A 25518-nucleotide genomic window follows, 5' to 3' on the forward strand; every position below is an offset into this window, starting at 1 on the left:
CTAAATAAGATGCAAAAATGCCTGGGATATGGCTCAGTGGTTAATCGCCCCTGAGTTCAATCCCCGGTATCAAAACAAAACAAAAAAACTTGCTTCCATATGGTGTCCTAATCACCCCGAAGTATTTTCGGTGCATTTTTGTCACCTGTCCCCAGGCCCAGGCACTTGCAGATTGGAAAGAAATTTAAGCTCAGGAGTGAGGGTTGGAGGGGGCCTGGAGAATCCACCCCGCGGGCCTCCGGCCTCAACCCCGGAGCACCGCCGGCCGTTAGGGCGGTTTCGTTGCCCGGAGCGTTCAGGCCCCGGCGGGTGGGCCGGGCCGGGCAGGGGACCGAAGGGCGGGCCCCAAGCCGCGGCCTCGCCTCAGCTACTTCCCGGCAGCTCCGGGCGGCCTCCCGGGACCCAGAGCTCCGCCGGGCTGAGCGCTGCCACCATGCTGCAGAAGCGGGAGAAGGTCCTACTCCTGAGGACCTTCCAGGGCCGGACGCTGCGGATCGTGCGTGAGCACTACCTGCGGCCCAGCGTGCCCTGCAACAGCGCGCTCTGCCCGCAGCCCGCCGCCTGCCGCAACGGTGAGGGCCGGAGCCGGTGTGGGAGCCAGGGCCGGGAGCGCGGGCAGCCGGGGCCTGGAGAAGCCTGCAGAGCCAGGGCCTGGCGGGAACGGGGGTAGCCGCGCGCGAGCGAGGACTGCCGGGGCCGAGCGTCTGGGGGCGCGGCGCGAGGCTGCGAGGGCGCTGAGTCCAAGGCTCCGCGGCCTCCGCGCGCCTCCAGTATCACCTGCAGCCAGACTGCGGGCGGGGAGCGGGCGGCCCTGGTCCTTGGTTCCTGGGACGCTCGCTACCGGACTTCCCGACTGCTTCCCCGTGTCTAATGGAAGAACCCGAGAGACCGGCGCCTCCTGGCCCAGAGGCCGGGTGGTTCGGATTTTCAGAGGGGACCTGAGGGCGCAGGCTCGCAGCTTGGGGGAAGGTTCCTGAGCACTTTCGCTCTGCGGTGAGAGGCTGCACGCGCCCTGCTGCCTCGCGCTGCTGCTGCCCACTTGGCATTGCCTGCTCTGCTCCTGCAAATTTTCAGACCTGCCACCACGGGTGCCTTGAACATGTATACAGTGGAGAACTTCTTCACTGCAGGATGTGTGAATTACCTAGGCCCCCCGTTGTAGAGGAAGGTCATGTGAAAGTTGGATTGGAGACTGCTGCGGACCAGACTTACCCCTTGGTTTCCAAGTTGCTCATTTAACAATGAGCGTTACTGTTCCTTCCCCCTAGTGGGACATGAGCATGGTGGTCCTTTTCAGGGGATGTTTGGAATCCTGGGCTTATGGTTTGGGGCTCAGCTTGGTTACAGTTTCAGTTACAGCTTGGCTAAACAGCTCTCAAGCTGGATGTAAAGCCTATCATTTCCAGTTGCTTGCTGTGAGCATCTTTTCTAATCCATTCTGTCTTTCTAAGACTTGACACTTCTGAGCATGTTTAGAAGCTTGAAACATAACCAACTAGGAATTGCTGGGTACATACAAGTGGTTAACATATAGTGCTCCATTTGAATGTGATTTCATGTCAATGAGGAGTTAACCGAAATATTCAGCTCGTGCTGAAAATGTACTTGTTTGCTTTTAAAATATCAGTCATCCTCTCCTGCGCTACTAGTAACACCATAAAACGCATTGAACTTGAATTTATCACAGCTTCATAAACAAAAAAAGAAGGTGCTGAGTTTCTCTGAAATTTGGGCGTCTACCAAAGTAGATTTGTCTTGTCTTTTTAAGAACTTTATGTTGGAATTAAGATCAGAAGTTATTTTGCACACTGGGGCACCATGACATTGAAATAGTTCTAAACTAGGTTTGAAAATGTTATCTAATCTCTTACATTTTGAATTATGTTTCAGAGGGGAAGCTCTTGTCTAGTGATGTGACTCATTATGTGATCCCAGACTGGAAAGTTGTTCAAGATTACCTTGAGATCCTTGAATTTCCAGAGTTGAAGGGAATTATTTTCATGCAAACGGCTTGTCAAGCTGTGCAGCATCAAAGAGGCCGGAGGTATCTGTTTTGCATTATTTATTTATTTATACTGCGGTTTTTTTTCTCTCCCTTTAGAAAAGGTCCCTTGTTGGAGGGGGAGAGGAAGAATTCATTACTTTGTCAGAAAGGACTTTTGAAACTAATTTGGTATTCTCTTTGCTAGTGAAGAATGCAGTAACATTATTTTAAATTTCTGCTTCAACACCTGGCCAAAAACTCTGACTGTAGATCAATAAACTGCAGTGTCCCCAGTATATAGGTATTTAAGATTCTAGTGTGAACTGACTTTTGGTTAGCATTTTTATGGTAGCAGTGTTAGTGCTTTTTTTTTTTTTATGATAATATGTATTATTTAAGCTTCTTATTTATAGATAAATTGTTTCAGTAGCCTACATTCTTTTCTTGGGAAAAAGAATATTTTTAAATTTAAATCCTTTATTGTGAATGCAAATTGTACTTACAATGATTTTTTCCATGAAAGCAGAAATAACTTGTTTTATTTTTAGATTACTAGTGTAAATATCAGCCACAGTAATTGTAATTGCTAAACAAAAATTTCTAATTGAACCAGTCTAAAATACTTGCCTTGTACCTAAATGAAGAATAATTGTCCTCCTTTTAAATGATACCCTAAAAATAGTTTTGCTTCATTTAATACTGAGAAAGATTTTATGATTTGAATCTTAGACTATATGGAAATAGCTTATTAGAATTATATATCCAAACTCTTAACATCCCAAGCTATTTAATAAGCGGAAACTATGTGTTTATCCTTTTTTTTTTTAATGTAGTTTCTTCAGAACTTGGTACTAAAAGATGAAGTGTTTTTATTTGTATATGAAAATGATAAATTGTCCTTATGATATGCTCAGTTAAAAATGTACATTAACTAGACTGTGTACAGGTTTTTTCAGATAGAATATTTTAAAATGACTTGAAGTTGATTTTGCTCAGACACAAAGATATAGATGTTTATACACATCCAGATTTAAATGCTGCTTCAGGTGTCATATTTCAATTTCTACTACTAAAATCAATTTGTTATTATCGTTCAAATTGCTAACATACTGCAAGCCTTTTCAACTTCTGTTTTCTAAAATATTTTTAACATTAAGGATTGTTTTAAAAACCAATTCCTGGGACATTCAAAAGCAAAGAGTTGGAATTTAAATGTCTTTTCTCCTGAACATTTCAAAAGTAGTTAACTTGATGAAAAACTATTGGTTTTCCAGTGCTTTACTATGTCTCTCAATATACTAAATCTGAAAACAAAAGATAATGTGTTATGAAATAAGTTTTTATGATAACACCTTTGAATAAGCCCTTTTTCTTTCTATTTTTGTGGTACTGGGGATCAAATTCAGGTGTGCTGTACTGCTGAGCTACACCCCCACATTTTTTTTTTAAACATGGTCTTGCTAAATTGCCTGTGCTGGCCTGAAGGTCTGGAACTTTTTAAATCCTCCTGCCTTAGTCTCCTAGTGGCTGAGATTATGGGCAGGTTCTCCCAGGCCCCTCTTTTTTTTTTTTTTTTTTTTTAATATTTTTTGTTGTCAATGGACTTTTATTTTATTTATTTATATGTGGTGCTGAGAATCGAACCCAGTGACTTACACATGCTAGGCAAGTGCTCTACCACTGAGCCACAAGCCCAGCCCCCACCAGGCCCCTCTTAATAAATACTTTTTGAGTTCCTAGTTCCAGGCCTTGGGGAATACAAAAAGAAGTCTTAGTTCCTCCTCATGGTAAACCTGTTTGTTTGTTGGGGTTAGTTGCAAAGAACAAGAAGGTAATTATGAAGGACCATAGCCACAGAGGGATAGTTAAATGTGAACTATCCAAAGTGCAAACGTGTAAGTGGGGTATGGGGTTAGATCAGAAAACCTCCAGGAGAAATAGGTTTGAAACTGGTCTTAAAAAGTCTATTAGGGGCTGGGTGCAGTGGCCCACGCCTGTAATCCCCACAACTCTGGAGGTTGAGGCAGGAGCATCACAAGTTCAAAGCCAGTCTTAGCAACTTAGAGAGGCCCCAAGCAATTCAGCAAGACCTGGTCTCTAAATAAAATATTAAAAAGGGCTAGGGATGTGGCTCAGTGGTTAACGCCCCTGGATTCAATCCCCTGTCTCCCAAAAAAGGTCTATTATGAACTGGGTGCAGTGGTGCACACCTATAATCTCAGCAACTCAGGAGGCTGAGGCAGAATTACAAAATTGAGGCCAGGCTGAGCAACTTAGCAAGACCCTGTTTCAAAACAGTAAGAAGTACTGGGGTTTAACAAAAAAGTAAGAAGGGCTGGAGTTTATACTGGGTGCAGTGGCCCACAACTGTAATCTCAATGGCTTGGGAGACTGAGGCAGAAGGATCTGGAGTTCAAAGCCAAGCTCAGCAAAAACGAGGCCCTACACAACTCAGTGAGACCCAGTCTCTAAATAAAAAAATAAAAAGGGCTGGGGATATGACTCAGTGGTCAAGTGTCCCTAGTTCAATCCTTGGTACCAAAAAAAAAAAAGAAGAAGAAGAAAAAGAAGGGCTGGGGTTTGGCTCAGTGGTAGAATACTTGCCTCGTGTGGGGGAAGCACTGGATTCAACCTTCAGTACTGCCATTGAATTTATAAGATCTAGGAGACTCACTTTATTTAATTTGGCTTTCATAAGTGTTAAGTGTAAGTCATTTGTTTTTGTTTTTTTTACAACTAAATGGTGTACAACTTGATGTTTTGAAATATATCTACATTGTAGAAGGTTAAATAAAGCTGATTAATATGTCCATTACCTTATATACTTAGCTTTTTTTGAGTGGTGAGAATCAACTTTTTTTTCTTTTTTCTTTTTTTTTTTTGTGGTGGGGGGGTGCTGGTTAACCAGGGATTGAACCTAGGAGCACTGGGCCACTGAGCCACATCCCCAGCCCTATTTTGTATTTTATTTAGAGACAGGGTCTCACTGAGTTGATTAGTACCTCACTTTTGCTGAGGCTGACTTTGAACTTGTGATCCTCCTGCCTCAGCCTCCCAAACCTCTGGGATTACAGGTGTGTGACACTGACTTTTTACATTTAAACAAACTTGACCTAGTAGAGGCTCTCTAGTGTTTTGATTCATTTAATATTGGGAAATGTTTTGGTTTTCACTTCTTCCTTGGATATTTTTGAGATGCCAGTAAATAATTCCTTCTATCCAATATGCTTCGAGGAACATGATTGCCTGGGAAAGCTTTGTTGGTTGATGATACCTGGTGTGGCCTGGTGTCTTCTGTGAGGAAACCTTGCTTTCTTCTTTTCACTTTCTCCTGAATTCCTTCCATAGAGCTTCAGAGAATCTTAGCATTTCACGCCTCTGTTTTTGGTGATATACAACATAAGATTGAAATCATATTATACTTGGGGGGTGAGGGGCTCTGTGAGGTCACATGATCCAACATCCTCTCTAGTACATCAGGGTTTCTCAACATGAGTTGTTTTTCTAAAAACCAAAAATGTTCCTGGATACCCCATGTTAATATGTTTTTTTCTATATTTTATTGTATTTGTATTTAAACAGAAGTCTAGGGTATAAGTCCTCATATTTAAATACTTAATACAAACCCAAAACCACATCAGACCTTTAAAGTAAATGAACATAGTTTAAAATTAGAAAACTACAAACAAACATTATAGTAATTCTTTAGTATTCAAGGGAAATTGGTTCCAGGACCCCTGAGGATAGCAAAATCTGAGGATGCTCAAGTCCCTTATACAAAATGGCATGGTATTTGCATATTACCTATGCACATCCTCCTTCATGTTTTAAATTTCTAGATTACTTGAAATACCTAATATAACTGGGTATGGTAGTGCACACCTGTATTCTCAGCAACTTGGGAGACTAAGCAGGAGAAATACCTAATAAAAGATAAATTCTATGTAAACAGTTGTTACGTTATTTAGGAAGTAAGTTGAAGAAAAACTCTACATTTTCAGTACAGTTGAAATTCTTTTTATCTGAATATTTTTCCCCTATGGATGAGGAACCCTTAGGTGTGGAACACAAGGATGCAGAAGGTCACCTATAATTCAATGTGGCAGATGACAATATGTTACTGAAATGAAATCATCAGTTGGGTTTAATAATAGAACGACATAACCTCTTATCTGATTCTATATGTAATGTGATTTTATATTTTGATTTTAATAATATCAATGCAGAGGATGTCTGTTCTCATAAGTATATTGTACAAAAGAGTGAATACTGTGAGGTACTGGGTTTGATCCTCAGCACCACATAAAAATAAATAAAATAAAGGTCCATTGACAACTAAAATATATTTTTTTAAAAAATCAGTTTACCCTGTTTTCAGTGGTATGTGCCTGTAGTTCCAATACTCAGGAGGCTGAGGTAGGAGGATAACTTGAGTCCAGGAGTTTGACATCAGCCTGAGCCATATAGCAAGACCCCCATCTCAGGAGGGAAAAAAAAAATCAACCTAAAGAAGGAAGTTTAGCTGGTTCTAGGAAATTTTCAAAATATTTAGATGATAGAGGTCTAGAAAAAAAATCCAAGCCAGTGCAAGGGAGCTAGGGTCTTTCTGCAAGACTGGGGTTTTTAAAACTAAAGATATTTTTATTGTACTTGACTGTCAAAATCACTGCTCTAATATCATTCTGGTCAAACTTGTTCAAGGCCCCATGATGCTCTGTGCTGACTCCACACGGATATTCATCTAATTCTATCATAAGCACCACAAACTCTGACTAGCAGAAAATATGACTATATTGTTATGTATGCACTATTAAATTATGACTATAAGCCCACACATCTAAAAGAAAACTGATTGTCATGCTCAGAGTGACTTGCAGTTTGTTTCTTGCTTTTCCCATTGGTATTCCTGTGCTATTTGTTCATTTGTTTTATCTGGCTGATAGGTAGCTGACAAATGGAAGCATGTACTAAAAGTCTAAGAAAAATATATGGGAGTGCAACCTAAAATTTGGAAAAGTCATTAGGTTAGATGTTTTTCTAAATATTTGGAAGGGCTGGGCCTGGTGGTGCATGCCCATAATCCCAGCAGATGAGGAGGCTGAGGCAGGAGGATTGCGAATTCAAGGGTCAGCCTCAGCAAAAGCGAGGTACTAAGCAACTCAGAGAGAACCTGCTCTAAATAAAATACAAAAAAGGGCTGGGGATGTGGCTCAGTGGTTAAATGCCCCTGGGTTCAATCCCCAGTACCATAAATAAATAAATAACATATATTATATATGTATGTATATATCATATATATATATTTTTTTTTTTTTTTGAAAGATTGTCATTACTCTGATTTGGTGGTCACACCTGGGTCTGGCTTGTGGCATATCATTATTTGGCCAGGACTAAATTTGAGAATCCTGGGCCTACAGTGAAGGTGACATATATATAATGAAGCCTACAAAGAGGGTACCCGGGTTCTGAAAATACCAGAGTTTATTCAGAAACATTATTATTCTGGACTTGGATGGCCGTGTCTCTTAAGCTGTGAATTCGTTGGTTGGTTTGGGAGATGAGCCTCTGCTGTGACCTAAGAAGCTGGCGTGGAGCCGCCACCGGCCGCCTTCAGCACCCATCACGCCTCCCCTTGGCCCTCATCTAGCCGGCCCCCATTTGTCTTTCAGGCCTCAAAGGTCACCTATTCGAGGAAGCCTCCCTCATCTCCTTTATGTCTCTTTATCCTGAAATGAGTGGTTCTGTTTTGGTTTTTCCAAGTAGTATCCCTATTTTTCAATTACATTTTTGTGGTAAAATGTACATTAAATTTAGCATTTTAACCATCAGTGACCATTTTCACCATTTATAAGTGTACAGTTTCATGGCATTAACTACATTGGCATTGTTATGCAGGCTTCCCCACCGTGTCTAGAACCTCTTAAGTACTTGTCTTTTTTTTTTTTTGGTACTGGGAATTAAACCAGTGGTGCTTTACTGCTAAGCCATATCCCCAGCCCTTGTTAGTTTAATTTTGAGATAAGGTCTTGCTAAGTTGCTGAGGATCTTGCTAAGGTTGACCTGGAACCTGGGATCCTCCTGCCTTAACCTCCTGAATTGCTGGGATGACAGGTGTGTACCCCCACATCCAGTAAGTGTTTGTCATTTTGTGACTGGCTTAGTTCACTCAGTATAAAGTGCAAAGGGTCACCTATGGAACAGCATGTGTCAGAATTTCCTTCCCTTTTTTTTTTTTTTGCGGTGCTGGGGATTGAACCCAGGGCCTCGTGCTTGCAAGGCAAGCACTCTACGACTGAGCTATCTCCCCAGCCCAATTTCCTTCCTTTATAAGACTGAGTAATATATACCACATTTTGATTATCTATACATTATCAATAGCTTGCTTCCATCTCTTGGCTACTGTGAATAATGCTGCTGTGAACATGGATGTACAAATATTTAAGTTCCTATTTTTTATTCTTTTGGACATACACAGAAATGGGGTTGCTGGGTCACATAGTAATTGTTTTTGATTTTTTGGAAAAAAAGGAGTTAACTCACCTTGATCAGGCTCCTGAAGATGTAGGGCACCCCAAGGGCATTCACCTTGCCCAGCAAAAGACCTGGCACGTGGAAGCAGTGTAGCAAATATAAACTGAAGGAAGTGCTTTATTAGGGGTGTCCACAATGGGATGGTATGAGATGGTAACTAAAACCTCACTGGAGATGTCTTAGTCCATGTTTGTGATTAAAACAAAACCTGAGACTAGGTGAATTTTTTTAAATTTTTAAACTTTTTATACACTTTTAATTCTCTGTAAAAAGGAGGGGAAAGGCACACAGAGAAAACAACACAGTTGACACAAAACAACCAGCGAGGGGAAAAAGGGAGAAAGGGAGGTGGATGTGTAGATGGGGGAGGGGACCCCCCACTACAGCAGGAGTCTGAGATCCAAATGCTCTCTTGCAAGAGGGCAGGAGCAGCCCCTTCCTCCCAGGGTCACTGCCCTGTCCCAACTAGGTAATGTAAAATTAGCAGAAATGTAATGACTCAGTTCTGTAGGCTGGGAAGTCCAAGATGGGGAGACTAGCCTCTGACCAAGGGCTTCTTGCTCTCCCATCCTTGGTGGAAGGTGGACGAGCACAAGAGCACGTGTGTGCAAATGAAGAGAGGAGCGGCTGGACTCGGTCTCTCTCTCTCTCTCTCTCTCTCTCTCTCTCTCTCTCTCTCTCTCTCTCTCTCTCTCTCTCTCTCTCTCTCTCCTTTCTAGAGATTGAAGGGTGGGGCACTTTACCTCTGAGTTACATCCCCAGGCCCGACCCCACCCACCTTTCCCTCCCCCCCACCTGGGCATTGAACCCAGGGGTGCTTAGCCACAGCTCCATATTCCCCAGTTTTGTTTTTGTTTTTATTATATATATTTGGGGGAGGGAGTTGTATATGGATAACATGCTTTTATTTTATTTGTTTGTTTTTATGTGGTGCTAAGTGCGAACCCTGTGCCTCACACTTACTGGGCAAGTGCTCTGCCACTGAACTACAGCTCCAACCCTTCCCAGGTTTTTGTTTGTTTGTTTGTTTGTTTGTTTGTTTTGAGACAGGGCCTCTCTAAATTACTGAGGCTGGCTTTGAACTTGCTATCCTCCGGCCTTAGCCTCCTGAGCCTCTGGGATTACAGGCATGTGCCCCCCATCCCACCCACCTTTTCTTTTTGAGACAGTCTTGTCAAGTTGTAGAGACCAACCTCAAACTTGTGATCCTCCTGCCTCAGCCTCCCAAATAGCTGACTATTTAGTCAGCTATAATAGTCAGTTCTTAAAGATTCTTAAAGTAGTCGCCTCTTAAAGATTCCATGGGCAATACTACATTGGGAATTAAGTTTGTATCATATGAACTTTGGGAGACACATTCAAACCATAGCATGAGATAAGATGAGATCAAAAATAGGCAATATTTTTCCAATGTTTTCTCTGAAATAATAAATTATAGTTGTTTATAAAATCCCTTTAGAAATCTGTATAGCTTAACAAATAAATGTTCATTTTTTAAATTTCAAGTGTTAAATGTATAAAGCAGAAAATGAAAATCTGTATCCCTCTGCAAAACTGACCACTGTTAACAGTTCAGTGTACGGCTGGGGAGATAGCTCCGTCGGTAGAGTGATTGCCTCGCAAGCACAAGGCCCTGGGTTTGATCCCCAGCACGGCAAAAAAAAAAAAAAAAAAAAAACAGTTTAGTGTAGAAGCACTCAACTACTGAGTCCCATCCCAGTCCTTTTTATTTTTTCTTTTAAGACAGGGTCTCACTAAGTTGCTCAGGGCCTCAGTAACTTTTAATCCTCCTGCCTCAGCCTCTTAAGCTGCTGGGATTACAAGTGTGTGCCACCATGCCTGACTCAATGTAGAAGTTTTAAAAATGAGTTTTAAATATGTATTTGTGAAGACAGGAAAATGACCAACTTCATATATTATACCAATCTTGTGGGAGGGGAGTGGCTTTTGTACAAGTGGAATTAAGTTAAGAAAAGCTACAATGCATTCATAGAAATGAAACTAAATTCCTTTGTTTATTGTGACATTTTCTAAGTTGCTATTGATGTTTGTTTGTTTCTTTCTTTGTTTTCTGGCCATGCTGGGGATATAACCCAGGGCCTCACACATGCCAAACAAGTGCTCTACCACTGAACTTTCCCCCCAAGCCTGGTTCTTTTAAGGTGACTCAAAATAATGTCAGTGTTTCTAGCTTTCATGTGAAATATAAGACTCCACAGATATTGGTAGTTAGCATGTTTGTAGATAGGGTAAGTTGGGAGTTCTGTTTTTACCTTAACAAAAAGACTACAGGGAAGGATATCAAACCCAGGACCTTGAGCAGCCTAGGCAAGTGGTCTACCACTGAGCTATACTCCCAACCCCAAAAGACTTTTTTTTCTTTGGTACTAAGGATTGAATCCAGGGGTGCTTTACTACTGAGCCACACCCCCAGCCCTTTTTATTTTTTATTTTGAGTCAGGGTCTTACTAAGATGCTTTGGGCCTCACTTAGTTGCTGAGACTGGCCTCAAATTTGCAATCCTCCTGCCTCAACCTCCCAAGTCGCTGGAATTATAGGTATAGGCCACCAAACCTGGCCCAAAAGACTTTTTTTTTTTTTTTTTAATCCATTGTGGCAGGCTGGTGGTGGGAATGGAAGGGAACAGAGTTTATTAAACACGTCAGCTGGGTGTAGTGGCCTGCATCTATAATCTCAGCTACTTAGGAGTTTGAGGCAGGAAAATTGCAAGTTCAAGACGCGTCTGGGCAAATAGTGAGACCCTTTCTCAAAATAAAATTTCAAAATAAAATAAAATTTCAAAATTTCAAAATAAAATTTCAAAAGATGTTTCTCCATGGTAGAGCATTCCTGGGTTCAATCCCCAGAACCACCATGAAAAAAAAAAAGTCTCAGATGTTAAATGAGAGTTTCCTACTTTGGATAACTTACACGTTAACATCTGGTTTAATTTGGTGGGGGAGGTGAGTACTGGAGTTTTAACTTGGGAACCTCTACCACTGAGGTACATCCCAGCCCTTTATTTATTTATTTATTTATTTATTTATTTATTTATTTTTGAGATAGGATCTTGTTATGTTGCCAAGGCTGGCCTTGATTGTGATCTTCCTTCCTCAGCCTCCCAATCCCAAGTTACTAGGATTACTTGCTTTTTTTTTTTTTTTTTGTGGTACTGGAGATTGTGCATGCTAGTCAACCACTCTACCACTGAGCTACATCCCCAGCCCCCCAAGTTACTAGGATTACAGATGTACATCACCACGCCTGGCTGAGTCAACTTTTAAATAGACAATAGACACTTAAATAATACACTCATATCTGGCATAAATACATGTTGGTTATCATTATTGGATGGAACCATGTAAATTGTTGTTTTGTCAGTAAAAAACGAGATTATTTCTGATCTTAGTCAACCTATTATCATCATCATTACTATTACTGTAATAACTATAAACATTAGTTTAGGGGCTGGGGTATAGCTCAGAGGTAGATGTGTGCTTAGCTTGTGTGAAGCCCTGGGTTCAGGCCCAAGCACAGTAATACAAGAATCCCAGTTGGTTTCCTTTAAAATAATTGAATGGCCTCTGTAATTTCATGCTACTTAGACTATTGAAAAACACCTTAGAAACTGAATTGTAGTTGACTTGCTTTTTGAATTGTGTCTGTGGCTAGTGTTGTTAGAAAGGTGTCTTGATGGGAAAAGATTTACAACTTTTTATTAGATGTAGGACAGTTAAGGCTAGCTCTCCTTTATGTAAATCAGAGTGGCTGCATAAGTAAAATTCACAGCTAAGTCCCTAAACTTATTTACCTTACATGTCCTTTTCTAGACCTGCCAGCAAGAAGTAAAATGTGTTAACAAAGTGAGGGATAAAAATAAAGTGTCAGATTCTGCTTGCCTCTGTGTATTCAAGCTTTGAAGAGGGACAGGGCAATACAATTACATAGTAAAATGACCTGAAGTCACAGAGGGAAAAATGAAGAGAAAGAATTTAATTAATCTGAAAACTAATTAAGTAGGCCCTTCCCAAGTATGTAGCAGGCAAAATGGAAAAAAATAGCAGCTTGATAATACTGAGTACACTAAGGACAATAACTGTTTCTTAGCTTTTAAATAATCAATCTTTTGCTCTAGAATATCTTTTTTTTTTTTTTATCCTTAACTGAAGATTTCAGTAGGTAAGAATCTGCTACATTAGATTTATATTTCTCTTCTGCATTACAGACAGTATAACAAATTGAGAAACCTCCTGAAGGACGCACGTCATGATTGCATTCTCTTTGCTAATGAATTCCAGCAGCACTGCTATCTCCCTCGGGAAAGAGGAGAATCCATGGAAAAATGGCAGACCAGGTGTGGCTCCGAGTCATCTTTCATTTCCTCATCAGTGACTATTTGCAAGTTGATCTAAATAGTATGCTAGAATAAACCAACAATTATTTTATAGCCACGATTAATATTCAAATGCCTAATGTGTTCATATTACAGATAAATCATTTGAATACGTAATTGTTAAATTTTTAAAATTGTTTTTAGGGGAGCCAGTGTGGTAGCATACACCTGTGATCCTAGTGACTGCTGATTGAAGCAGGATCACAAGTTCCAGGCCAGCCTGAGCAACTTAGAGAGACCCTGTCTCAAAAGAAGAAAAAAATGACTAAGGGCTGAGGATGTAGTTCAGTGTCAGAGCACTTGCCTACCTTGTACAAGATCCTGTGTTTGATCCCTAGTAGCTTGAAAAAAATTGTGATTAAGGAAACATAGGTACTCTGGGTAGCTATCTGACCCTGAGAGCTAGCAGGATCCTTCCAGTGACCTACAAGTCATAACTTCAATGCTTGTGTGTCTGTGTGGGTGGAAGGAGTATTGCTTTTAAGCTAATGAGATCAAATGCTCAATTTAATATCCTTAACCAGTCTTCTTAGACTGAAGCTGTTTTAGGAAGTACAGTGTCTTAGTTTAGGTCTACCTGAAAACAGAGCCTGAGGTAAGCACTTGGGTGTTGGGTGTCTATGGGGATAATTTCCAAAACAGGAGTGAGGAAGTGGGGGCAGGAAGAGGGATGAGGGGAAGGAGTAAAGGATGTGATGCTATTGTGGGAAATGAAGGTTCAGTCAGTCTTGTTGGGGAACCTCTGCAAAACCCTGTAGAATATACCTCTGAAGGTACCCCAAAGGGTAGCTCTAGGACATTTAGTTGGTTCCCCCCTTTAACTGAAGATCTTTCCCCAAGGCTGTTAACTCCATTCAGTGGCTCCCTGAGGAGGGATAGAACTGTCCCCCGAACTGCAACCAAATCAGAGATGGGCCCAGGTACAGGTGATGGGCACCAGTAGCCTCTACTGCACTCTCTGTGTAGGATAAAGGGACTATAAGCTCTAAAGTGTCTTATCTATAGAAAACATTTAAGTCAACTGTGGTACCATATAAGTTTGTGCACTTTCTTGGAGACATACTCTTAGTCCTAGACACAGTTCTTCAGACCTAGACTCTATTTCCCGATTCAAATTCCTTTCTGAAAGATTCCATGCATTCCACGTAGTTCTGTGTCAGATCCTAAAGGAGTATGATCTTCAGCTGCTTGCAGCCTAGTTTTTCTCCAAGGCAAACACTCATTTCTTCACATTTCTTAGTGTAGCTTGTCATCCCATTTGGTGCTCTGTGACTCAGCCTTCCAATTAAAGGCTGTTAAAAGATGACAGAGCCTTATGGTTTCTAAGCCATATCAAGACATGGAAGTGGTTGCTATGGTGGCTGGATGTACTAGGGGAGAAGAGATGTCAGATTCCTTCTCATTCATCTCTGTATCCCCCAGAGCACCAAGTCCAGGGCTTATTTATAATGGATACTCAGGAAGTATTTGTTAAGGGGATGAGTGAATTAAAGAATATCTATATGGACCAAAGGATGGAAGATTAAGAGCCAGATGTGAAACTCTAAACAACAGCTTGTATCTTTCAGCCTTGGGAGGGTTCACATGTCCTTTGCTTTCCCAGGAGCATATACAATGCAGCTGTTTGGTACTATCACCACTGCCAGGATAGGATGCCCATTGTTATGGTGACAGAAGATGAAGAGGCGATTCAGCAGTATGGAAGTGAAACAGAAGGAGTATTCATGATTTCTTTCAAGGTATTTGTATGTTTACATCGTAAATTGTACCCACAAGGCTCTCAATCCCTTTGACACCGCAGGAAAGAGAAAATAAAGAGAGAACACTTTAAGATGTTCCATATCAGCCACGCATGGTGGTGCATGCCAGTAACACCAGTGACTTGGGAGGCTGAGGTAGGAGGATCACAAGTTTGAGGCCAACCTGGGCCCTGTTAATAGATAGAACCAAGGATGGAGCTTGGTGGTAGAGTGCCCCTGGGTTCAGTCCCTACTATCAAAATAAAAAGTTCTGTATCTTTATTGTTCTTCAACTAATTCACCTTGACTTTAGCAAATTTGGACAAACTACTAGGACTATAAGGCACACAGCATCCAAGACCAGCCTAATAAGCACCTGCTGACAGTAAATTTTGTTTTGTTTTGTTTGCAGGGAGTGGGAGTGTTTAGTGCATGGTAAGCACACACTCTACCACTGAGCTATACCTATACCCCAGTCTCTAATGTCTATAAAGTAATGGTGATTATGACAATAGGTTGAGTAAGATTGCCAGTGTTCTCTTGTTTTTGACCAACAAACTGGCAGTTTTAAAGTCCCTCCTAATAACCAACATGCATTTATGCCAAGCCTAAATGTGTTATTTAAATGGAATGATATACACCAATGTGTATTATTTCATTTAATTCTTGTCCAAATCTTCTGGGGTAGGTAGGTGGTATTATCCCATCTCATGGGTAAAGAAACTGAAGCCCAGAAAGGCTAAGTTACTTGCCCAGGGTCACATGATAGAGAGTGGTAGAGCTAGCATCTGTACCCAGGGAGTCTGATTCCAATGCTCCCAACCATCATTCAGAACTGACCCCCAAATTATTTTCCTGAATACACACATGAAACACAAACTGTTTTAAGGCAGTTTTATTTTTCAGTTGTTCCTCACTTTTCCCACTTAGGAGTGTTCCTAGGGGTTAGTATGGACAAGTGAAGGGATTGAGGTGTGATCTAATTTATGTGAAGGCTGTCCGATCAGTGGTAGAGATCACAGACAGGAGTGGCATTATCAGTGCCAATTTCTTCAGGCTGTCATAGCAATACAGTTCTTCCTATCTCCTGAGTACCTTTTGAGGAAACAGGATGACTGTTAATCTCTCAATAGATGAGTGGCCTCCCTTTTCAGCCCAGTTGGTCAATCAACTTGTACTGGTTGATTTCATTTTTTGATGTAGAAACCAGAATGAGGCCCTCCATTACCCCTGTCAGTTTACAGAAAGACTAGTTGGATTTTGAATTGTAGATTCTATAAGGATTCCCACGTGCATGTATTGCTAAAGATTTGCCAATAGAATTTTTTTGGCCCTGCTATAAAAAAGTATTTTGGCATGCCAGAGAATTCTAGGGGCGCTAGATATTAATGGCAGTGTCACTTGTTTCTTCTGTTGTAATATATCATATCTTGTTCCTGCAGAGGACAGTTGACTAAAATTACATTTTTCTATTTTTTGTGAAAATTACTTTTCTTTGTAGTTCAGTAGTATAGGACAGTTTTATTTTGTATAGCATTTCTCAAGCATGCTGTGTGACCAAGGGCCTCATAGAGGTGAATGATAGTAGGAAAAAAGAGAGATTGTAAAGTTCAAATGAGAGGGAAGCCCAGAATTTTCTTTGGGGATTTGAAGTTAGATGGAGAACAGCCAAAAGACTCTCTTGAAGAGGTGGTTCACAATGACAAAAGTTTGGTGTTGGTAAGTGATAAGTGACCATGGAATTGGGGTACTAGTATTAATATTAGCACAGTTTGTTTGAATAGGACCCTGAAGTTAATGAGAGATGTTAGAGTTGATAATAAAGATCTTTTTTTTTTTTTTTTGCAATTTGAGAAGAGAATGTGCTAGACTCTACCTTAGAATTAAAACTGAATTAAAATCAAAGAAAGAAAAAAAAAATGGTAAAAATAGCCTCCCTGTAATCCCAGCAGCTCAGGAGGCTGAGGCAGGAGGATGGTGAGTTCAAAGCCAACCTCAGCAACAGCAAGGTGCTAAGCAACTCACTGAGACCCTGTCTCTAAATAAAAATACAAAATAGGGCTGGGGATGTGGCTTAGTGGTCACATGCCCCTGAGTTCAATCCCCAGTACCTTTTAAAAAAAAAAGACGTAAGAATACCCACGCAGAAGTTTTTTTCTTTACACACCACTGTCTGTAGCAGTGAGATATATAGAAAGACAGGCTGCCTGTGTGTGTGTGTGTGTGTGTGTGTGTGTGTGTGTGTGTGTGTTTTAGGTGGGTGGGTGGGTGGGGTACTGGAGAGAGAGAAGTTTGAAAATGTAGAGAACTAAGAGGTGGAGGTGCGTCATGGTGGAGTTCTTTGCAACGCTTCAGGAATAGCAGAAAATAAACTAGTAACTTGAGGCTCAGGAACAGCAGTCCTTACACAAGATTTTTCAGACGCATTTTAATTATGAATTATTTTCTTCTGACCATGTTTCTCTGTGCCTTTATTAAATGCAGAATTACCTGGACAACTTTTGGCCAGACCTAAAAGCTGCCCGTGAGCTTTGTGATTCTATCCTTCAGTCTCGACAGGAGAGGGAGAATGAGAGTCAGGAGAGCCACGGAAAGGAGTACCCAGAACATCTTCCCTTGGAAGTGTTAGAAGCTGGGATCAAATCTGGACGCTATATCCAGGTGAGGGTGGCAAAAAAGAACCACTGTCAGAGTGCATGGTGGCACACAAAAGTAATCCCAGTTCCTCAGGAGGCTGAGGCAGGAAGATTAGCCTATGGGGACAATCCCTATACTGCCAAATAAAAGAATCAATGTCAGCGCCCCTCATTTTTTTTCTCCTTTTGCAGACCTCTAAGTTGAAAGGCTATATGCAGGATAAGCCTGGGCTGTCGAAATTTAAGGTGACTGGGGAGCCATTCTGCCTATAGCCATTGGCTATCCAATTTGAAGCTGCTTTATGGTGAATTTCTTAATTGTGCTGGATGTTGAGCATCATACTAGTGCAGTGTGGGAGTAGACTTGTAAATACCTCTCGTTACTAGGAAAGAAACATTTTTGAATCGAGGTGTGAAAGATTAGCGACATTATAAAATCTTTGAAATTTAGCTTCTTCACTCTTGTGCCATTTTCCCACCCCTTTCAAAGGACCTCTTTGTGATCACCCTGGACCTAGAACCTAGGTGCTGTCAGGGTCTTGGGAAGGAATCAGACAAATCATTCAGGTTTGAACAATTATATACTTATATGTCTGTGTTTGTATGTGTAGCTCTGTGCAGCCTTATCACATGCATAGATCTGTGCATCCATCACCACAATTAAGACACAGAACTGTTCTATAATAGATTTTACATTTTTTTTTTTTTTTTAGTTATTGATGGACCTTTATTTTATTCATTTATTTATATGTGGTGCTGAGAATTGAACCCAGTGCCTCACACATGCTAGGCAAGTGCACTACCACTAACCCACAACCCCAACCCAGATTTTACATTTCTAACAAGCAACTTAGAAGGTTTTTATGCTGGCAAAAATTTGGGAATGCCACACTAAAGTCCCTGCTGACAGTATGAATATTTTAAATGAGTGCGTTTAGCACTTGGTATAGACAGTATTTCAGAATGATTGTATTTTCTCTCAAGAAAAGAAACCTTAGTGTAATTCCTAATGAAAAGAATCATAACCTATAGGAATATAATGAGGATATTTTTGTAAACTGGACCTTTCGGAAGAGCAAAGGAGGGGGAGGAAAGGAGGGGAAGGGAAATGCTGGGGACTGAAGTAAAACAAATTGTACACCATGCTTTCATAATTATGTCATAGTATATTCTACTGTCATGTATAACTAAAAAGAACCAATAAAAATTTTATTACAAAAAAAAAAAACTGGACCTTTTGGAGGTAAACCAGACAGAAAATTTTTCACACTGATTTTTTATCATGATTTTAGGGGATTCTGAATGTCAATAAACACAGAGCACAAATAGAAGCTTTTGTTCGACTTCAAGGAGCCAGCAGTAAAGATTCAGGTTCAGTATAAACCTTATGTAAATTTCCATACTCTTTTTACATTCTGATATTACACTGTATCATATATCCCCATGTACATGGGGTTTTGGGATTTGGGCTTTTCCCCCCTAGCTTTTAGTCTGTTATCTCTGGTTTTATTTGATCTTATCTTGATTTTTAAAGATTAAAAACATTTTCAGTTAACACATAGTAATTGTACATATGCAATGCACTTATGTGCAACTGAAATATCACAGGAGTTAAGTCTGATATTTCAAAACATTGTATACAATGTATAACAATCAGATGAGGGTAATTGTTATATCCATCACTTCAAACTTTTATCATTTCTTTGTGTTGGGAACATTTGAAATTCTGCCAGCTGGTTTTTTTTTTCCCCCCTGGTCCTGGGGAGTGAATCCAGAGGCGCTCAACCATTGAGCCACATCCCCAGCCCTTTTTTGTATTTTATTTAGAAACAGGGTCTCACTGAGTTGCTTAGGGCCTTGCTAAATTGCTGAGACTGGCTTTTATTATTTTTTTTAATATTTTTTCTAGTTGTCAATGAACCTTTGTTTTATTTATTTACTAATTTGTTTACATGTGGTGCTGAGGATCGAACCCGGGGCCTCACACATGCTAGGCAAGTGCTCCACCACTGAGCCACAATCCCAGCCCCGAGACTGGCTTTGAACTCATGGTTCTCCTGACTCAGCCTCCTGAGTCGCTGGGATTACAGGCATGTGCCACTAAGTAGAGTGTGGCTGGGTGGAAGCAGATTAAGAAGCAATGGCTTTCCAGGGGCTTCTCTTTGTCAGAACTAGCCATGGCAGTTCTGCAACTAACTACCTGTAGTTCATCAGTCTACTGACCATTGCTCCCTTGATTGTGCAGATCCTGAAGGTATCAGACAGGGTAGGGTCACATGCCTACTTTGAAAGGTGACAGGAAGAAGTTTTTTAAAAGGTGATCAAGGGTAGCCTGTTTGAGAGCACACTGTGTAGTACGACTTGGTGGCAGCATTTCTTTACTCCTAACTGGGGGGGGGAGGCGGGGGGGAGTTTAACTTCACCTTTGAAAGGAAGTTTTTATTTTCAGGAATGCTGCTTAGACTTGAAATGTATTATGTTTGAAATGCTTCCCTGGTGTGGCACCCTGGTGTCTTTATAGTGTTTGTGTACCTTTGCTACTCAGGTTTAATCAGTGACATCCTAATCCACGGCATGAAGGCTCGGAACCGCTCTATTCATGGAGATGCTGTGGTTGTGGAACTGCTCCCTAAAAATGAATGGAAAGGAAGAACCGCTGCCCTGTGTGAGAATGACAGTGATGACAAGGCTTTGGGCGAGTCCCCCAGCGAGCCCATGCCTACAGGTAAGCCCACTTGGAATGTCACTCTGGCATCCATTTTTCTCATGGAATTATTGTTTTCTTCTGCCTAGCATTCCAGAAATACTGCTTGCTCTCTATCAACAAATAAAAATTATATATATCATCCTGTGTAACATCCTACATTTATATATATATGCATTATGGAAGGGCTAAATTGAGCTAGTTAACATGTATTATTTCACATGCTTATAATTGTTTTTGTAGTGAGAAGCCTTAAAATCCAGTGATTTTCAAGGGTATAGTACCTTGTTCACCTTAGTCACTATGTTGTATGATAACACTTATTGATATAAGACACAGTCTCTTTGCTGCACATGGTGGTGGCACATGCCTGTAATCCCAGTGACTTGCAGAGTTAAGGCAGGAGAATCACAATTTTGAGACTAGTCTAATTATCTTAATGAGAACCTCAGGAACTTAATGTCTGTCTCAAAATTTTAAAATGTGCTGGAGATATAGCATGGTAATAAAGTGCCCCTGTGTTCAATTCCCAGTACCAAAAAAGAAATGAAAAAATATATATTTGTATATTTTATAACCTATGTGATCAGTTTTCCCTCTCTGCAAATTTATTTTTTGTATTTGTATTTTTTATTCTTTTGGTGCTAGGAATTGAACCCAGGGCCTTGAGCATGCTAAGTGCATGGTCTACCACTGAGGTAAGCCCCTATCCCCTCATTTATTTTAATCTCATCAGTACCTAAAAATGCTACATCATCCATCTTAAAACAAAAACCCTCTCTGGATCCCACATCCCTTAAAGCTATTGCCCCCTTTTCTGTATCAATTTATGATGAAACTCAATAAAACAGCTGCATTCTCTGTGATTTCCTCTCTGCAGGGCCTCTCTTGCACACCATTCAGATACTCTCCTCCTCTAAAACTGCTCTTGTCCAGGTCACCAGTGGTCTTGCTGCTAAAGCACTGGTCAGTTCCCAGTCCTCATCATTTCTGCGGTATTTGACTGGTGGGTCACTGCTTCTCCCTTTGGCTTCTGGGAGCCCATGCTCCTGTTCCGGTTAGGAGATAGCCCATGGTGGGTCCTTCTATCCTTTGCCGGTTTTCCATCGTGTTGTCCTCTTGGGCATGCAGCTGCTCTGCTCTGGATCATCATTCTCTGCATTCTCCCACAGAGACCTTGTTCAGTCTTTGACTTTGTATCTTCAGTCCAGACCCTTCCTCACCCTCCAGTTTCGTTTACTCAGTCATCTCTTTGGCATCTTCCCCTGGAGATGTAACACATCCAATAACAGACATCTGATTTCTGCCCTGAGGCCTGCTCTTCCCCAAGTGGCCCCCATCTCAGTAAAAGGCAAATTCACTCTTAAGAGTTAGTCAAGGGGCTGGGGTTGTGGCTCAGTGGTAGAGTGCTTGCCTAGCACGTGGGTTCAATTCTTAGCACTGCATATAAGTAAATAAAATAAAGTCCTTATCATGGCCTCCGTGGTCTCCCCAGCTTGTGCTGATCCTATCATTTTCTTCTCCAGTCATATTGCCATAACTCGATCTTCCTCAACTTGGACAAGCTTACCCCTGACTATCTCATATCTATTTTTCTCACTTTCATTCAAATCTCTGTTCAAATGTCCCTTTATTTAAAGCAGCTGCCACTTCTGACCCTCTGTCTTTCTTGGTCACCTTACCCCACTTCGTGCCTTTTTTAGCAATTATCACTACCTCATATGTATTTCTTTATTTCTATTTTTGTGGTACAGGGGATTGAACCTTGAATTCAGGGGCACCCTACCACCAAACTACACCTCCAACCCTTTTTATTTTATATTTTGAGACAGGGTCTCACTAAGTTGCTGAGGCTGACCTCAAAATTGCAATCCTCTTCCTTCAACCTCCTGAGTTGCCAGGATTATAGGTGTGTACCATCATGCCTGGCTGACATATTTCTTTTTGTCTGTTTCCCACTCAAACTGATTAAATATAAACTCCATGAACTCAGGGACTTTGTTCTGATCTTGCTGTATTTCCTATACTTCCAACAGGTTCTTATATTAGGAAGGGGCTCAATAATATTTAAGAAAGAAAAGTACTTTTAACAATTACATTTGTCTTTTTCTTGGCTTCAATCAGTGCTCATTAAAAGTACTATGTATCAGACTTAGGATTTGTAGACTTTTTTGTGAGTAATGGGCCAAGAGAGCTTCACTGATGAAAGAAAGATGACAGTGAAAACCCACAGACGAGGGCATGGTTTAAGAGTGAAGATCATTTTGACTCTTCCCAATATTCCACAACCTGACATTGATAAGGAACTAGCAAAAAAGAAAATGGCACCAATGCATTCTAAATGTCTCATCAGGCCCCATAGAAGAAAGCGCATGATGATAACATGAAAAAAATTAGCCAGGCATGCTGCCGCACACCTGTGATTTGGGAGGCTGAGACAGGAGGATCACAAGTTCAAAGCCAGCCTCAGCAATGGTGAGGCACTAAGCAACTCAGTGAGACCCTGTCTCTAAATAAAATACACAGTAGGGCTGGGGATGTGGCTCAGTGGTTGAATACCCCTCAATCCCCAGTACCCCCCCACCAAATTATTTATCTTAAAAAAATACATCTTTAAAGTGCTAAGAAGGCAAATCTTTAAACAACTCTTGTCTTGTGTGGATGTGCTTGAAAAAACGAAACTTTGCATTTCTTGCTTCTCTACTGCTGAGCTGGTCACAGTCCAGGTAAGACATCTTACTAATTCATGCTTTATTCTGTTTTGTCCTCCCAAAGGTCGAGTAGTGGGCATTCTTCAGAAGAACTGGAGGGATTATGTGGTGACGTTTCCATCAAAAGAAGAGGTCCAATCACAGGGCAAAAATGCTCAGAAAATCCTAGTTACACCTTGGGATTACAGAATTCCCAAAATTCGAATTAGTACCCAGCAGGCAGAAGCCCTCCAGGTAGCCAACACTGTACCTCTACTGTTTTCCTTCTGTCTTTGCCAGCTTTTGAGCAGTACCAGGAAGAATTATTAATTCCTTTGCATAAGAGGAAATAAATTATTGATGGATTCTGGCACTCTTAAGATACTGTTTTTTAAAAGTTCTAAATATATAAGAACCATCTATTAAGTAGTCCGTGGTTAATAAATGAAGGCCAGAGAGAAATCGTCCTAGAAATAGCTGTGTAGGACAACCTGAACGAACATACATTATCCAGCTGTCCAACCCAGAAACTTTCAATAGATACACTTTGCCAACACTAACAAGCTTTCTTCCAGCAAGAGATATAGAAATACGATCACTCTGCTCTGTAGGGATGATGTAGTGGTACTTCACAGAATCGATTATCCATAAAGGAATATAGCACTGGAGAGAAGACATAAACAAGAAAGTTAGAAATTAAACTTTACTTGTGGCAAAATGTGGGCATTGCCAAATTTAACTCACCTGATGTTTTGCAGTTTATAAATGAGACACTAAGATAGAATGAGGGTTGCGATTTCAAAGCCAGCCTTAACAACTTAGTGAGGTCCTAAGCAACTCAGCAAGACCCTGTCTCAAAATAAAATATAAAAAGGGCTAGGGAAGTGGCTCAGTGGTTAAGTGCCCCTGGATTCAATTCCCACTACCAAAAATTAGAAAGTAACACTAAAAATAACTTTAAAAAAGTAACTTAAAATTGAGACTACTGTTTTAAGACTTAATTTGGACCACGCATAATTGGGTTTATCCCTGTGTAGCATTGTTAACTAAAATGTGTTACAACTGGCTTTCTTTAACAGACTAAAATTTCCAACCCACTTATTTGATATAGAGGTAATACCTCCCTTCAAAGCAATGGGCCCAGCATTTGCATGCCATCTGGCAATTCCATAAAACAGGAAGAATAAAAAATAAACCACCACACGCCACTATTGCAAATTGGCCCCTTTCTTTGGAACTCAGTACTGTTTATCTCTTATTTGCTTGATGCTTCTAATTGAACCGCTTAGCTCCTGGTGCTTGGCTCATATCTTTTGTTTTCCTTTGTGCAGGACTTCAGGGTGGTTGTGCGCATCGATTCCTGGGAGTCAACATCTGTGTATCCAAATGGGCATTTTGTGCGTGTTTTAGGAAGAATCGGTGATCTGGAAGGGGAGATTGCAACCATCTTGGTAGAAAACAGTATTTCAGTTGTCCCTTTCTCAGAAGCTCAGGTCAGTTTTTCCAGAGGCCTTTGATCTAGTAATGGACATTGTCTTTTTCCTTTTGTGTTTGTTTCATCATTAAGAAAGAAAAATCTTTATCCTATGTAACAACCCGTCTAAAGGCACAGAATAATGAAAAAAATCTCACTCCACTTTATTTTGTATTTGGACCAGACTGAAGTCTGCTTCAAGTGTAAAATTTGTTTCCTCCAGCTTCACAGCTCTCAAATTTTATATTTTCCAACTGTGCTTAAAAATGACATGTCAGTGTCCTGTAGTCAGTATACATCCATCCTCAGCAACTGCAAGTGTACTTGGTTATAGACCTATTGGATGCCACTCCCCATTGTTCAACTAGAGGCTGCATAAAACTGGAGAGCAGATTCCTGTGATCTCCAGCCCATGGGTCAAAGAATCATGCTCGTTATGAAAGTTTTTGTAACCTTTACAGAAAACAAAAATTCAATGAACATAAAGCATCAGCCATTTCCATCACTTTATAGTCTTTTAAAATCCTCATAAATCTTGTTTATTATTCTCGTATAGCCATATTCATTGTGCGCACTTATTTTCTGTTCTGCTTCTTTCACTTAAAATTATGTCTATGTATTGACATAGCCTACTTATTTTTAGTAGTTACGACAAATTACTGCATATTGATGTACCCTACTTTGCTTAAACATTCCTCAATTGTTGGGCACTTGGGCTGTTTAATTTTTCATATTATAAAAAATGCTACTTCAAACATTTTTATCAACATTGCCTTTTTTTCCCTTTTAGATCATTCCCTTGGAATGTAATCCTTAAAGTGAGATTACCAAGTCAAAGGGCATAAAAAATTTAAATAGCTTTCATTATGTATTGGCAGATTGTTTTCCAGAAAAAAATTGGACCAGTTTGCATTACCATTAAGAGTGTATGGGTATTCTTATTTTTGTTGAGTTCTTGACAGAACAGGAGCTATAATAAGAAAATATTTTAGAATATTTTACATTATTAAAATTTTATGTTTAACAGTTTCTGGAAATTACTTGTTGTTTGGCAACAGTGAAAATGTTAGAATAAAATAAAGTGTGAATTAGACTTCACAAGACTAGAATTCTCTCCTCTTTCAGCCTACTTAACTGCAAATTGATGGTTTAAACAGGTAATAAAGGAGAGAAAATGTCCTAGATTTGTCCTGTTTAAATTATCTTTAAGGAATAAGATTTTATTATTTGGGACATGCTGATTTTTTTTCCCAAGCTTGACTTGAAAAGCTCAAGGTCAGCCAGGCATGCTGGTGCATACCGTAATCCTGACAACACAGGAAGCTGAAGCAGGAGGATCCTAAGTTCAAGGCCAGCCTCTGCAACTT

The 25518-nt window shown here is 40.5% G+C and overlaps 2 protein-coding genes across 4 annotated transcripts in view; one reads left to right on the forward strand and one right to left on the reverse strand.

The window, feature by feature from the left end:
- The first annotated feature begins 312 nt into the window (after positions 1–312).
- Positions 313–25518, forward strand: part of DIS3L (DIS3 like exosome 3'-5' exoribonuclease) — a 33691-nt gene continuing 8485 nt past the window's right edge. Inside the window, exons 1-9 of one of the 3 annotated variants that reach the window (XM_079125652.1) lie at positions 313–572; positions 1891–2044; positions 12741–12869; positions 14512–14647; positions 17132–17308; positions 18576–18654; positions 19829–20008; positions 22763–22944; positions 24009–24170. In XM_079125652.1, coding sequence (XP_078981778.1) covers positions 434–572; positions 1891–2044; positions 12741–12869; positions 14512–14647; positions 17132–17308; positions 18576–18654; positions 19829–20008; positions 22763–22944; positions 24009–24170 — 1338 coding nt within the window. In that variant the 5' untranslated portion in view covers positions 313–433. Of the gene's footprint in view, positions 573–1065; positions 1089–1890; positions 2045–12740; positions 12870–14511; positions 14648–17131; positions 17309–18575; positions 18655–19828; positions 20009–22762; positions 22945–24008; positions 24171–25518 lie in introns of those variants that run through there. The other 2 variants (XM_079125653.1, XM_079125654.1) reach the window with 2 other exon arrangements.
- Positions 15517–25518, reverse strand: part of TIPIN (TIMELESS interacting protein) — a 36761-nt gene continuing 26759 nt past the window's right edge. Inside the window, exon 9 of the mRNA XM_079125727.1 lies at positions 15517–15742. The gene's annotated coding sequence lies outside the window, so the exon portion shown is untranslated. The remainder of the gene's footprint in view (positions 15743–25518) is intronic.

Source organism: Sciurus vulgaris (genome assembly GCF_902686455.1).
Source record: "Sciurus vulgaris genome assembly, chromosome: 2".
NCBI classification, from domain to species: Eukaryota; Metazoa; Chordata; class Mammalia; order Rodentia; family Sciuridae; genus Sciurus; species Sciurus vulgaris.